This window comes from Phascolarctos cinereus, unplaced genomic scaffold, assembly GCF_003287225.1.
Source record: "Phascolarctos cinereus isolate Bilbo 61053 unplaced genomic scaffold, phaCin_HiC Scaffold_3;HRSCAF=262, whole genome shotgun sequence".
In the NCBI taxonomy this organism is placed as follows: Eukaryota; Metazoa; Chordata; class Mammalia; order Diprotodontia; family Phascolarctidae; genus Phascolarctos; species Phascolarctos cinereus.
Window position 1 is genome coordinate 219,622,032 of NW_027555736.1, and position 16,165 is coordinate 219,638,196.

At 37.9% G+C, this 16,165-nt stretch overlaps 2 protein-coding genes across 3 annotated transcripts in view; one reads left to right on the top strand and one right to left on the bottom strand.

The window, feature by feature from the left end:
- GTF2A1 (general transcription factor IIA subunit 1) overlaps positions 1 to 16,165 on the top strand; it is a 138,472-nt gene that overhangs the window by 88,182 nt on the left and 34,125 nt on the right. The window lies entirely within an intron of this gene.
- TSHR (thyroid stimulating hormone receptor) overlaps positions 8,244 to 16,165 on the bottom strand; it is a 152,872-nt gene continuing 144,950 nt past the window's right edge. The window contains 3 exon segments of the mRNA XM_020976319.2: positions 8,244 to 8,655; positions 8,658 to 9,910; positions 11,541 to 11,729. Of these exon segments, the coding sequence (XP_020831978.2) occupies positions 8,501 to 8,655; positions 8,658 to 9,910; positions 11,541 to 11,729 (1,597 nt within the window). The 3' untranslated portion in view covers positions 8,244 to 8,500.

A 16,165-nucleotide genomic window follows, 5' to 3' on the forward strand; every position in this document is an offset into this window, starting at 1 on the left:
CTGTCAAGAGCACCACTATCTTTCCAGCCACCTAGGTTTACAACTTTGGTGTCATCCTTTATTACTCACTCATCCCACATATCCAATCAATTACCAGATCTCACCATCGTCATCTCTGCCTTGCTCACATCTGTCCCCTTCACTCGTATAGCCAACACCCTAGCCTCATTACAGACATGTCCCAACTTCCCTTTCTGGTATTTTTTCATATTAATCCCTTTCACACACTCTAGTCATGAAAGGGAAGCCAAATTGGCCTTCTTTCTATTCTTTACACACAGCATTCCGTAGCTCATCTCTATGTCTTTGTGTTGGCTGTTCCCTGTGGGTAGTGTGCATTACCTCTCCACCTCTGCTTCTTGAAATTTCTAGTTTCCTTAAAGACTCTTCAGCTCAAATGTCATCTTCTGTATGAAGCCTTTCCTGGGCCTTCCCAATGTCAATGACGCCTCACTTCCTCAGGGTTGTATTGTATCTGTTTTGTGTATTTCTATATTTGTATATATTGTCTTCTGTCAAAAACAAGGTGTGAATATAAAGTTAACAAGACTGGATTTCATTTATAAATTTGTTCCAAAGTTACTAGTAAAGTAGCGGTTCCCCAAATGTTTGAGTGATGTACAGAATCACTGTATAGCCATCCAAGGGGATAACCTTGAAAAGGATTGTATGACTTGTTGCGCCTTTATTTTTAAAAAACAAAAAAAGAAACAAACAGAAGCGAACTACTTTTATACCGTGATGTCTCTGTGATTTCCTCAATGTGCAAACTCTTTAAACAATGTAGATCACAACTTATCCCCAACTTCCTATCATGTATGACTTTATTCATGTTTTCCCATTAGTCTTCCATGGATGGTCCATTAAAATCCTGGGTGGGGATAGGGCTGGGGGTAAGGGGAGAGAAAGTTCCTCCACATCTTCTGACTTTGTGTGAATATGGCAGTGGTGCAAGTGGACCATCTGCCGATTATCCCTTGCTCTAATTAAATGCAGCCCACCTCCTTTTCTTGTAATACAATTCTTTGATGATGGTAGCCTTTATATGGCTTCTCCTATGCAGTTCTTGGGTGTTAATATATTGCAGTCTTTTCACACCTTCCATGTGCCTTTCCAAAATTCTTCAGAGGTAATGGAATTCCATGACTCCGCAGTCACAGAGCATCACCAAAAAACTATTGGTCTTTAAAAGGTGGGTCCTTGGGGTCATCAAAAGCAGTGAACTTGCAGCTGATACCTCTTATAAACGTTGTCTCACCCTTTTAGAATGTGAGCTCCATGATAGCAGGGACTGTCTTACAATTCTAATGTCTTCAGCACTTCGTACAGTACTTGGCATATGCCAAGTGCTTAATAAATGCTTTTAATTCATTTATTTATGTACAATTTATGTACAAATGCAATCCAGCCAACTCTATTCCTCTTTTTCTGGCTTTTTTAGCTTCACTAACTTCTGAGTATGAATCCAGATCTTCTCTGTCTCCAAAGTACCTGTCCATGGTCAGGTTCTTTTTTCTTTGCTTAGTCATTATTATTTTTTGTGACTTATTATTCCATTTGCAGTATCTATCCAAGATAAATATATTCATGGACCAGATTTGTAGGTTTTCCACTTAAGTGTCTTGAAAATAGGCATTTTTCATCCATGTCTCCTAAGATTCTGTCCTGTATCATGTCTCCTGTCCTCTGTTCTCTTCTCCTTCTACTTTCTCACTTAATGACTTCACAAGAAGCTTGCGTGGGTTCAATTATCTCTATAATGAGGATTCCCAGATCTATATATCCAATCTTGGTCTCTTTCCTCAGCTTTAAGGGTCACATCACCAACTGCCTTTTGGATCTTGAACTGGATGTCCTGTAGGCATTTAAAACTCAACCTGTCCAAAATAGAAGCCATCTTTTCCTGCAAGACCTGTCCTCATCTCATTTATCCTCTTAACTGCTGAGCACATCGCTGTTCTCAGTCACACAGGCTCAAAACTTCAGGGTTATCCTTGACTTCTTCACACTCACATCACCTACAGAAGCTGTTGTTGAGTCTTGTTTCTACATTCACAACATCTCTTGATATACATCACCTTCTTTTCCCTTTTAAAAAATTGAATGGAATGAACTCTCCCATAAAATGGAAGCAGATAGCAGAGTGGATCAAAAATCAGAATCCTACAATATGTTGCTTACAAGAAAAACTTGAAGCAGAGAGACACACGCAGAGTAGAGGTAAGGGGCTGGAGCAAAATCTGTTATGCTGCAGCTAAAGTTAAAAAAAAAAGGGGGTAGCAATCCTTAGACAAAGTAAATTTAATTAAAAGAGATAAGGAAGGAAAATACAGCTTGCTAAGAGGTACCATAGACAATGAAACAATCCAATTAGAAGAGCAAGGAATAGTTTATCTGTCAGATCTATGGGGAGGGGAAGAATTCATGACCAAACAAGAGATAGAGAGCTTACAAAATGGAGAATAGATCATTTTGATCATAGTAAATTGAAAAGCTTTGGTACAGACAAAACCAATGTGACCAAGATTAGAAGGAAAGCAGAAAGTGATTTAGAGGATTTTTTTCATATGGCTACATTGATTTCTTCACGAAAAAGCTGCCTGTTTATATCCTTTGACCATTTATCAATTGGGGAATGTCTTATATTCTTATAAATTTGACAAAGTTCTTTATGTATTGGAGATATGAGACCTTTATCTGAGAAACTGTCTATTAAAATTGTCTCCCAATTTTCAAGTTTTTATGCCCCAGTATATGGCCGGTTTTTGTAAAGATACCATGTACTGCTGAGAAAAAGGTATATTTGTTTCTGTTCCCATTCAGTTCTCTCCAGATGTATGTGTGTATGTATATGGATGTGTATGTATATATATGTATGTGTGTATATATATATATGTATTTATACATATACACATATATATGTGTGTATATATGAAATTTAGTTTATCTGAGATTCTATTCACTTCCTTAACTTCTTTCTTATTTATTTTTGGTTAGATTTATATAGTTCTGAGAGGGGAAAATTAAAGTCCCTCACTACTGTCTATTCCACCTGTACTTCATCTAACTTTTCCTTTAAAATTTAGATGCTATAGCATTTGGTGTGTATGGTTTAGGATTGATATTACTTCATTTTCTATGGTACCTTTTATTGTAATATATCTCTTTATCTCTTTAAATTTATTTTAGATTTAAGTTTATCTGAGATCAAGATTGCCACTCTTGCTTTTTTTTTTTTTGCCTCAGCTGAAGCATAATAAATTCTACTTATTCTAGTTATTTTCTTTCTTAAGTTTTTGGATCTCTTTTTCCACTTGGTTTACTTTCTTTTCATAATTTTTTAAAATTTTCTTAGCTTCCTCTTATTTTTTCCTTAATTTTTATTCAACCTCTCATATTTGATTTTAAGCCGTTCAAGCTCTTCCAAGCACTCTTTTTGGACTTGTGACTATTTGACATTTTTCTTTAAAGTAGTATTGGCTTTTTTAGCTTCACTAACTTCTGAGTATGAATCCAGATCTTCTCTATCTCCAAAGTACCTGTCCATGGTCAGGTTCTTTCTCCTTTGCTTAGTCATTATTATTTTTTGTGACATTATTATAGTCAGGCTCTAGTCCCAAGGTGTGTGTGGGGAGGTGATGCCTCAGGCTTCAAGGTTTTTTTTCCCACTTAATAGCATTTTATTTTTTCTAGTTACATGTAAAGATAGTTTTCAACATTCACTTTTGTGAGATTTTGAGTTGCAAAATTTTTTCTCCCTCCTCAAGATGGCAAGCAATCTGATATAGGTTATATGGGTACAATTGTATTAAACATATTTCCAGATTAGTCATATTGTGAAAGAAGAATCAGAACAAAAGGGGAAAACTGCAAGAAAGAAAAAACAAAAACAACAAAAAAAGTAAGAATAGTATGGTTTGATCTGCATTCTGACTCCAGAGTTCTTTCTCTAGATGCAGATAGCATTTTCCATCATGAGTCTTTTGGAATTGTCTTAGATCATTTCATTGCTGAGAAGAGCTAAGTCTATCAAAGTTGGTCATTACACAATGTTGCTATTACTATGTACAATGTTCTCCTGGTTCTGCTCACTTCATTCAACATCAGTTCATGTAAATCTTTCCAGATTTTTCTGAAGTCCATCTGTTTCATATGGAACAATAGTATTCCATTACATTCATATACCACAACTTGTTCAGCCATTCCCCAATCGATGGGCATCTCTTTAATTTCCAATTCTTTGCTACCACAAAAAGAGCTGCTATAAACATTTTTGTATCTGTAGGTCCTTTTCTCTTTTTTAGGATCTCTTTGGGATACAGACCTAGCAGTAGTATTGCTGGATCAAAAGGTATGCACAGTTTGATTGCACTTTGGGAATAGTTCCAAATTGCTCTCCACAATGGTTAGATCAGTTCACAACTCCATCAACAATGCATTAGTGCCCCAGTTTTCCCACATACTCTCTAACATTTATCATTTTCCTTTTCTGTCATATTAGCCAGTCTGATAGGTGTGAGGTGGTACCTCAGAGTTGTTTTAATTTGCATTTCTCTAATCAATAGTGATTTAGAGCATGTTTTTTACATATCATGTCCTTTGACCATTTATCAATTTGGAAATGACTTATATTCTTATAAATTTAACTCAGTTCTCTATGTGTTTGAGAAATGAGGTCTTTATCAGAAACATGTGCTGTAAAAATTATTTTCAGCCTTCTGCTTTCCTCCTAATCTTGGTTGCATTATTTTGTTTGTGCTAAACCTTTTTTATTTAACATAATTAAAATTATTCATTTTACATCTCAGTGTTCTCTATTTCTTGTTTGATTGTAAATTCTTCCCTTCTCCGTATATATTATAACAGGTAAATTCTTCCTGTGTAAATCATGTACCCATTTGGATGTTATCTTGGTATAGTGTAAGATGTTGGTTTCTACCTAGTTTCTACCATGCTGTTTTCCAGTTTTCCCAGGTGTTTTAGTCAATTAGTAAGTTCTTATCCCAGAAGCTGGGGTCTTTCGGTTAATCATATACTAGATTACTATGGTCATTTACTACTGTGTCTTGTGTACCTCTTCCATTCCTTGTGTATGTATTCCACTGATGCGCCACTCTATTTCTTAGCCAGTATCATATAGTTTTGATGATTACTGCTTTATAAATAGCCAAAGTGAATTTCTTGAAGCACCAGGTCTGGCCATGTTATGCCCCCTATTAAATAAATTTTATCTCCAAGATAAAATATAAAATCTCATTTGGCACTTAGAGCCCTTCACAACTTTGTCCCTTTCCTACCTTTCATCTTCTGAAACTTTGTTCTCCTCCTAGTGCTTTGCAGCATAGCTGCACTGTCTGTCTTACTGTTCCTTGCACACACACGCCTACTCTGAGTCCTTGCCTTTTCGCTGACCTGGAATGCTCACTCTTTCCTCACCTTTGCCTTCTGGTTAGCTTTAACCCTCAGCTCAAATCCCTTTTGCAGGAAGCCTTTCCTGTCCCTGTAACCCTAGTCCCACCATACTGCCTTGCCCTCTGAGATTACTTTTGATCTAGTCTGTGACATGTTGTGTATGCACAGAGTTATTTGCATATTGTTTCCCTTATTAGAATGTGCTTGATAGAGGGCAGGTACAGCGTCAGCAGGGCCTTTCTTTGTATGCCCTGGGCAAGACAGTGAATGACCCATAATAAGAGCTTAAGAAATGCTTACTGATTGACCACCAGAGAGTTAGGCTGAATACATTTGAGTGATGATGACAATCATTAATAAAAACCAGCCTCATTATTTTATAGCCATAACTCATATTTATTTATTAGATTTCTGTGTACAGTTCCATTGTCAAAATTGGTAACCGTTTGATGTAAGCTCCCATACCTTCACGAGCTTATCAGAAAAACGATATGTAATTTACTATCACTGTTTTCACAAAATGACATTTATAAGTTAAACATAGGGTCTCTAGCTAGCCAAGGGTCATCATTTACAAGGAAAACAAGCAAGACCATTATTGGCAAAGGTAATTCATTCTTCCTAGTTGGACATTTGCTCTTGTGGTCTTTAGTTATAAAACACCCATTAGACACAGAAAAAGAACCCTGGAATTAGAGAGAGGAAGATTGTACAATTCAAGGCGATACATTTTAGAAGAGGGAGATTTAAAGCATGAGAAAAATGTAGCACAATCATTTTTAGTCAAGATTCTATTGTAGTCACATTTTCTAGGGCTATGCTTTAAAAGCACTGGTTCATATATTTAAGATGAAAACTTGTTATTTTATTGAGACGAGACATTGTAAAATATCACAGACAAAGAACGTACAACACAAAGTAACAATCAATTAAATAGATTTTATGTACTTGCTTGCCAGCTTGGGAGTAACTAATGATATTAGATACTTAGAATTTTCCTATTAAAATGTGAAAGTCTTCAAATAACCTGGCACTATGAAAATTGTAGTCAGATTTGATAGTTGCAAGTGGATTCATTTGGCACACTAACTTGGCACAATACAGTCCGAGAGCAACAAAAAACTTATATTTTATGTTAAGAGTTAATGAGCACAGAGAAAAAGATGACTTCTGTGCTTGGGGTCTTTCAGCAGAGAATTAGAGTACCTATGTACAGGCAAACAAAGTGACGGCATTTGTTGATAAAGATCCCTAAATTGTGGGCAATTATAGAATCTTGGTAAAGAGAAGAACACTTTTATACAAGGTCAACTATACCTGGTGGGATTTTTCAGGTTCCAAGGAGAAGCCAACACTATGTATAGATTTTTTAACATCATGGGTTTAGGCGGCATTGTTTACTCACCTTTCTGTTACTTTTTGATTTGGTTCAAATTTTGCCTCAATTTTTGAGGATATATTAGCTACTTGGACTGGGGATGGAGGTAGGATGGGAAGGCTTTGCGTGTCTCTGTATAGTGAATTACTCTGATTTACCATTATCTTTTACAATTCACATTATTCAATTAATGTGAGTACTTCAGGCCAAAAAGTTTTGTATGATATCTTTTTTGTCCTAACAGTCATAGAACAATTGTCTTCTGTAGACTAGATGCCAATTTAACAATTCGGATTCAGTTCAATTCATCATTAGAATCTTCCCTATCTGGTTTAGTAATCTTAAGAACCCTGTAGCTGAGGTGGAGTGAAAGGAAACCTGTACTCACCTGCCCAGAGCCCTCTGAGAAACAGAAATTTGGCTTAAAGGAAATGTGATAGTCTTGTCTTTTTTCTTTTCCATTTCCTTTTTGTGTGATTCTCTTGGATGGAAATAGGTGTCCGTAGGAGCCTCGTCATAGAGTCTTAGAACTGGAAAGGACTTCAGGATTGATCCAGTCCAAATACTTCATTTTAAAAATGAAGAAACTGTGGGTCAGAGAGAATTAAGGGACTTGCCTAAGGTCACACAGCCTGAGAGTGGTAAGGTCAGGACTAGAACTCAGGTTTCCTGACTCCTGATCCAGTGTGACTATTTCAGAAAGCAAATAACTTATATTCCCTTAGTCTAGGGAAAGGAGAAGCAATGAGAAAGCAGTCAGGGCTAAAGAGAGATGGCATTGGTAAAATCAAGTTAACTTTATCTTGTAGAAACTTAAAAAAGCTTTTCATAGGAGTAATATATAAGGAAAACTATGTATAGTGGGCCAAAGTGGTACTTTTGTGAGTACCATAACAGATACTTGTTGCTAATCAGATATGGTTTCTGCAATTCCATTCTTTTCTAAGACACTCATGAAGAAGATAGGCTTTTAGTCATAGAAACAAGCCTGCATTATTCTTCTGGGCAACACAAAATGATTGGATCCCTGGTAGGTCCTTGTAGAGATGAATAATGTAAGTGATTTCAAGGAGTGGCTAGAGTCAGAAAAGACATCTTGAAAAAGGTTCTCCCTCACAGCCCCATCCTCACTCTGTTATTCATTGCTCAAAATAACCACTCTCCTTATGGTCTTATGTTTTGACTTTAGGTTCAAGTCAGTTTCAGTTCTTTGTGGCAGTACAAAGTACCACAAAGCTAAAGCAGCTTAAAGGAGCATATAATGAACTAGGTGGCATCAGCCACGTCATTGGACGATGTCCAAGTGCAGACTCCACATCACTACAGGTGGCATCAGAAGTGGGAGGATCTCCACTGTCATAGCTCTACTGACTTTTGCTGTGTCCTCTTTAGAGAACTTTGTCTTCAGACTTGTTTCTGGAACAAATTAGTTGGGAAATCTCCCAGAGGATGGATCATTTTGCTATCACCTAAGTTTGAGATGTAATCTTAGTAATACTTCCTTGTTCTCCTAAGGTGATATCTTATGGGGAGAGATTAGGTTAAAGTCATTCATGTGCAAAATATATATTTATTTATTCATTGTAAGAAATGCAGGAACAGAAGGGAGAGGGGAAAAGTGTGGCCCAGAATTAGAATGCTTCAATTAGGAAATCAGGATTCTGTCAGTCAGATTACCATTATGAGATGTTGTAGAGTATGAGGATGAGTTTATAGAACTGTCAGTTTGCAGTCTACCTTGAGTTGGTTCTGCTTGTCTTTGGCCTGATGAACATTTTCAGATAGTTCATAGTCATCTTGCACATTGGCAAGAGCCTTCCCTGCCCCCCGACAACCTTTCTGGCCATTAATACCAATGCTATTCTTGGCGAGATTGTCTGCCCTCGGTAAACTTGAGCCTGGTGCTTACAGATACCAAATTTACTCAGTAGAATGAAAACATCTCGCCGGAAAGCCTTGGTGAAGATGGCATAGAGGAATGGATTGGCACATGAGTTAAGCGGGTAGAAAAGGACCAGCAAGATTTTTGAATTGCTAATAGTGATGAGGGGCTTGTTCATAACAGCTGACAAAGCATAGAAGGAAATTGGGGCCATGCACATGAAATCAGTGAAGATCAGCACAGCCATCCTCTTGGCAATTTTGGTGTCTTTGTCACCTGGGCTGTACTGGGGATTTCGGACAGTGATGTAAATTTTTACATAGCAAGCACAGATGATGATAAAAGCAATGATGTTCAGCAGCAGCACCACAATGATGTAGGTAAGAGCAAGGGGAGTCTCTGTGTCCATGGGGAGGCAGATACTGACTTTGACATAACTGCTGACCCCCACCAGTGGAAGCAGGGCTAGGAGGAAACAGCAAACCCACCCACCTAACATGATTATATATGCGTGCCGTAGGCGGATCTTCCTGTCCAGACGCATGGCAAAAGTGATGGCATACCAGCGCTCTAGTGTGATGACTGTCAGTGTGTACACAGACAGCTCACTGGCAAAAACGGTGAAAAATCCAGCTGTGTTGCAGCCAGAACCAGTCTGCCAGTCAATGGCATAGTTGTAATACTCAGAGCGGGTGTAGAGATCAACAGAAGCAATAAGGAGCAGGTAGATCCCCATACAGAAGTCAGCAAAGGCCAAGTTGCACATGAGAAAGCGTGGGACAGTGAGTTTGTAATGGCTGGTAAGGATAATAAACAAGACAAAGAAGTTGCCAAGGAGAGCCAGCAGGTTGACAAACCACACTATAATTCTAAGAAACTTATATCCCATTATATCTTCACAGGGATTGAATTCATCTGGCTCTGGGGAGCATGCCACGTCTTCATTTCCTCCACACACTGTATAGTCATAATGACTATCAAATGCCTGTATAATAAATTCTTGAGGGTTTTTAAGTTCTTGGCCAAATCCAATATTCTCATCCTCCTGTTCTTCAAAGACATAGTATTGGGAATTGCTCTGGAAATTCTGTCTTGTGGAGTCTTCCTCATACACTGCATTTGTGTGGTTCTGTTCCTCTGAAGAGTCCTGGTAGAAGGGACCATTCAAAGCCCTGACAGATTTCTTCTGGCGCAAGCTCTGAATGCTGCTCTGGTTGCACATTAGCGACTCGAGGATTCTGAAAGGCAACAGAGTTCATTGACTTGATTCTTTCTAGTGATCATCCCAGAAGGAAGATGAATTATGACCTCACCCCACCTGTTCTAACAACAAGTACAGTTTTCATTTTGTCTCATCTCTTAATCTGACTTCAACTAATTTTCCTGGTGTAGAGTAAACTATCTGGAGACTTGGCTATTCCTATCTATATTGGAGTTGAGGAAAAGCCAACATGGTTCACTTTAGGGTTCATCTCTCCCAAATGCCACCTAATTCATCTGCCACCTAAATAGATTTCCCTGATCCCTCCAGTTTTCCTGCTGCTGTTACAGCTAAATATGTCTTCCCTGCACAACTTTTCATTTTCCTATTTGATCCTGCCTCCATAGTTGGGCCCAGATTTGTCACCAGCAGGATAGATCTGTATAGAAGTAGGGCAGAGAGTGAGTACAGAGGAGGTAAGGAAGGAATCATGGTAAGGAAGAAAGGATGAGAGTGTAAGAGATACAGGGTAGATAGGAGAGGAAGAGGATAATCATTGTGTGGAGGGGGAGAGACTTACTCCTTTGAAGCATGACATATGGCCTGAAATTAGGATAGCTGCTTAGCTTGCTTTGAGGAATTAATCCAAATTGTTTGGACATTCTTCATCATGGCTGCTTGTCTTAAATGTAATGCCCTAAGGGACAGTGACCATGCCCATCTAACTTGCTTTGTATAGTGCTGTGTACAAATGAGCTGAATCAGGTGATGCCAACAAAAACGAGTGACATTCCATTGTGTCATGATAATTGCGAGGCAGTCACAAAGTTCTGGGCCTTTGATATCTCAATTGAAGATGAGCAGGTAGTCCAAATCTGTTTACTTATGACACTCATGTTGTCTCTTCTACTCACAGAGCACAATCTCAAGCATCAAGATCATAGTATCATAGCTTTAGAGCTAGAAGGGACCTTAGAGTTCATCTAGTCCAGAGGTTCCCAGACTTATTTGGCATCCTGCCCCCTTTTCAAAAAAAAAAATTACTCAGCGCAGTCCTGGAAATCTACTTTCTTTAACCCTTCAACGGTTTTTTTTTTTGAAATTTGCATCATTTCAAAACAAAAAAGCTTTTTTTAAAAAGATGCACCATAAATTTAATAATTTATTGTAAATTTGTGGGTTTTTTCCTGCATTGAAATTTTGATGATGCAATCTTGCATCATTTAACTATAGTATTGTATTATAAACAAGTCATTACATGCACATATTCCTGCTGATGCATGCTGGGCTTCTCAACAATGCACAGCAGCTCACCTGCCAACATTTGCTTTGTTAAGACCTATCAGCAGACTTGACTACTGATGGGTTATAACTTGTGTTTTTTGTGTTTATTTGGAAAATAATATAATCACTATGACTTTAACTCTTTTACACAACAGATGAAACATATACAAATGGTTTTTCAAAATTTTCTTCTCTTCTTTCCTTATGCTTCTGCTGCCCCCTTATTTTTATTCAATGCCCTCCAATTGCACTCAAGGCTACTACTGCCGGCCCTGGATGCTTCCAGTGCCCCCCAGAGGGTGTTATCACTCACTTTGGGAATGTCTGCACCCCTCTTTCTTTAGATAAGGAACCTGCAGGCCAAATTCATGCCACACACTTACCCTTTGTTTTTCTTTCTGTTCTTGAAAGCACAGCAGTGACTTGGATAGGAAAGGTCAGCCCGTATCAGGTGAAGGAAACTCAGAGAAAAGGGAAGCTTCTTAAGAGTCCAAGTATTTCTTGCTACCAGTTCTTTCAGATGCTCCAGACCCTTAGGTGGTAGGGCAGTAACACTAGTGTAAGAAATGTCCCTGTGAGTTTAAAAGCAGATCAATAAGGAGGCTTAGTTAGCAGGGAGACTCTGTGTGTGTGTGTGTGTGTGTGTGTGTGTGTGTGTGTGTGTATACATGTCTTTAAATTTTTTTTAATTAAGCATTTAACAGCCAATAAAAAGATAATATTTCCAAGTAAAAAGTAGAATAGAAAAAGAGAATTACGTGTGAAACCATGAATCTTTATTACTTGCAGCTTGCTTTAATATAGATATATATATATATATCTATATAGATATAGATATATATATATCTATATATATATGCGCATATATATTCACAGAAATGTCAGAGTTTGAGATTGGAACTTAGGTCTTTTGAGACCAAATTTCAAGTTTTTCAAAATCTGTTTTCCTAGCCTTCAAAGATAATCTATGGGAATCTGTGTTTGGCTGGGGATTTCACTTCTGGTTTCCCCAGTTCTTAGGCTGTTAACCTTCAACTCACTGGTCAAAGCTTTGAAAAGCCCATGTTGGCTCCACTCTCAAACTTCTCTTTTAGACCCCGAAGCTAGCTTCTTTCATCCTTCCTTGGAGATTTGAATGCTCTGACAGAAAGAAGTTGTGTCTTTCTATTTCTCCTGTCTCTCAGTTTTGCTCTGCCAAATTCTACAAGTTGGGTCTTTCAGCCACGCTAGTTTTTGAGGACTAGACACCTCTTTCCTCTGGGCCTTCAGACCACTGCCCTCCCCACCCTCTGCTTTAAACTCCACCACACCAATTTAGGCTTCTTTTTGTTGTTGTTGAGTTGTGTCTGACTCTCTGTGACGCCATTTGGGGTCTTCCTGGCAAAGATGCTGCAGTGGTTTGGCATTTCCTTTTCCAGCTCATTTTCCAGATGAATTACTTAATAGAATTAAGTGACTTGTCCAGGATCACACAGCTAGTAAGTGTCTGAGGCTAGATTTGAACTTAGGTCCTCTTGACTCCAGAGCTGACACTATCCACTGCACCACCTAGCCACCATCTAGGCCTCCTTACTCTGAGGCTAGTTCCTCCAGGCTAACTTGCTCTTTTTGTTCTTTTGTTGGAAACACCTGTGTTTTCAGATGGTCTCAGCTTCATCTCTTTACCACAGACTGATCTAAGTTGACACATATCACCTTCTCCCCAATTATTGGACAAGGCCATTTGCCCACATGTCATAGCTATGTCTCATGCTATAGAATTTTTTTTTTTAGCAAGGCAATTGGGATTAAATGACTTGCCTAGGGTCACACAGCTAATAACTGCTGAATGTCTGAGGCCGAGTTTGAACTCTAGTCCTCCTGATTCTACAGCTGGTGCTGTATCCGCTATACCACCTAGCTGCCCTTAGATTTCTTTTTTTTTTTAAAGCAGATAAACACATTTATTGAAGCCAATAGACCCTCACTATTTCCCTGCCAATCTGGCTGACCATGGCTTTTTTACTCAAAATACTACTGTTCAGTAGAGAATCTGATCAGTCAGTGCTAACATTAATACATTAACTCTTTCAGGTAACATATTTGCATTTTAGCAAAAAGCCTTAGGTTCAAATACTGATTCTGACATTTATTAGATAAGTAGCCATGGACAAATAACTTAACCTCTCTGAGACTGTGTTACTTTATCTACAAAACAAGGACAATGATACCTGTATTATCTATATCAAAGAGTTACTATGAAGTTCAAATGAGAAAATGTAGATAAAGTCTTTTAAAAACTTTACAATGCTTTACAAGTGCTAGTTATGTTAACCAGCATATTTAGAGACAGTACCCTAATTCTTTACCTCAGTTTCCCACCTGTAAAATAAGAGCTTGGATTAGAACACTTTGTAGGTCCTTTTCAGCTCTAAATCTATAATTCCATGATCCTATGAATTCAGATAATGTGTATTTTAGACACTGTGTCAGTCTGGAGCGAAGTCATTTTGGACAAGTCACCTTTTACTTCCCCCACTGATTATTCTATAAACACATGGTTCTATTAGGAAAGATCTCACCAAAGCAGATAAAGGGCAGGTGTATGGGTATCCCCTTTTTACATAATCAATCAATAATTATTTATTAAGTGCTTACTCTGTGCACAGAACTGTGCTAGGTGATAGAGAATCAAAGACAAAAATAAAACAGTTCCTGCCCTCAAAGAGCTTATATTTTATTGGGGAAAATGACAGAAACATTGATGATACCAAAAAGGCAATGAGAGTAAGTAATCTGCTTACACAGTAAGCCAGTAGTGGAGATATCTGTAACAAGAATCTGAGATTTGGGTTCTCTGGTTCAATATTTTAAGGCAGCTCATCCTTAAAATCTCCCGTCAAACACCAAAAGTCATTTAACTTAGAAAGATCCTTATGTATTGGCTCGCTGGACCTCAGTAAGAATCAGCTTTATGAATTGAGATGAGTCATCTAATCAGCTTTTGAATTTCTGTGACTTATACAGTATCTGGGACTTCCTTCTCTTGGGAAGAAATCTCTTCTACCTATAGAGGGCATAGACAGCACTTGTAGAGTGGTATCTATGACCTCCCCATGTTCTCTTCCTAGGATAGTAAACAATAAGGTTGATCAACTTAGAGAGTCCTTGAGCTGGGGCTGCATGTTTAAATTATGTAATTATGCTTAATAAAGATCACAGATAACTGACATTTAACCAAATTCAACTGGACATTCACAGCAGCCTCCCATTTTGTGTATTGACTCTAGAGTGTCACAATAGATCATTTTAACCTCCATTTTAGAATCCTCTAACAACATTCTGGGGGAAATGATGGAAGGCCAAAAAGCATGAGAAAGAAATTATTAGTTGAATATACAGGTCGCCTAATGCCCTTGAAAAGAGAGCTGGATTTGGAGTTAAAGGAGTTGAGTTTGAATGCCACCTCTACAATGTGGTACTCGTGAGACTTTGGGAAACTCATTTCACCTTTCATCAGTCAAATGAGGGAGGTCTGATTATTTGCTAGGCACTGTGCTAAGTGTCGGGGATACCAATACAAAAAGCAAGACAAAAATCTTCCTTCAAGAAGCTTACATTGAATAGTGTGGTGGAAAATGTTTGACAACCAACTCGCTCCTCCCAAATTATGCCAACATACTTTTAACTTTAGTCTGTATCATTAACATTTTCTCTGTTACTTTCTTAAGACTAGGCAATGAAGGGGGCAGCTAGGTGGTGCAGTGGATAGAACTCTGGACTGGAGCCAGGAGAACCTGAGTTCAAATCTGGCCTCAGACCAAACACTTGACACTTTACTAGTTGTGTGACCCTGGGCAAGTCCCTTAATCCTGATTGCCTAAAAAACAAAAAAAGAGTATTTTCAATTTTTGGGCAGCTAGGTGGCAAAGTGGATAGAGCACCGGCCCTGGATTCAGGAGGACCTGAGTTCAAATGTGGCCTCAGACACATAACACTTACTAGCTGTGTGACCCTGGGCAAGTCACTTAACCCTACTGCCTAGCCAAAAAAAAAAAGACTAGGCAATGAATAAAACAATAAATTGAGACTTCATTTGTAGCATTTGTGAGGTGTAAAATGCTCACACTGTAAATTTCACAATCAGCTCTCTGGCTCCAGCACACCCCTGATTATATTCCAATCGAAGAAAACAATACATATAAGAGAGTGGTGGCTAGGAAAGGGTGTTTTGGTCTTAGGATTTACAGGGATGTTAACTAGAGTAATAGGGCAGCCCACTGACATGGTCTTTCCAGAAGTAATGATAATGTTGATTTTTTTATAATTCTGTAATCAAAGAGGTAGAGATTATGTGGTTTTTCATCTTTGTATCTCCAATATTTAATCTATCTGTAGCTTTTGTATCTCTATATATGTGTATATATGTATATTTATATTTTTATATATGTATGTATATATTGTAAGTTCCCTAAAGGCAGAGACTTGTTTTTATATAGTACCTTGTATGTAGTAGACACTTAAAAAATTTGAATTTTTGAATTTTGTATTTATATATATATGTTATTTTTCCCCAATTACATGTTAAAACAATTTTTAACATTTTAAAAAAAGTTTTGAGTTCCAAATTCTATTCCTCTCTCCCACCTTCCCCTCTCCCCAAACAGTAAGCAATCCATTATAGTTTATACATAAACAATCATATAAAACATCCACATTAGTCATTTTGTACAAGACTCAAATAAAAAAAGAATGAGAGAAAGAAAAAAAGAGAAAAATAGTCTGCATTGAATTTGTATTTTTGAAAAGAGCTGTGATTATCTTTCTGATTGCTTTTAGGATTCCATCTAAGTAATGACATTTATTATTAAACTCAATTATTCAGGTGATTCAGAGAGATCAAAGAGGATGGTAACTAGGAAAAACTATGGGACCTTGGTAATAAGATCATTGGTGACTTGGAGAGAGGAGCTAGCTTCCTTCAGTGGAGTGGTCCACATAAAAGCCAGATTGCAAGGACTCAAGGCAT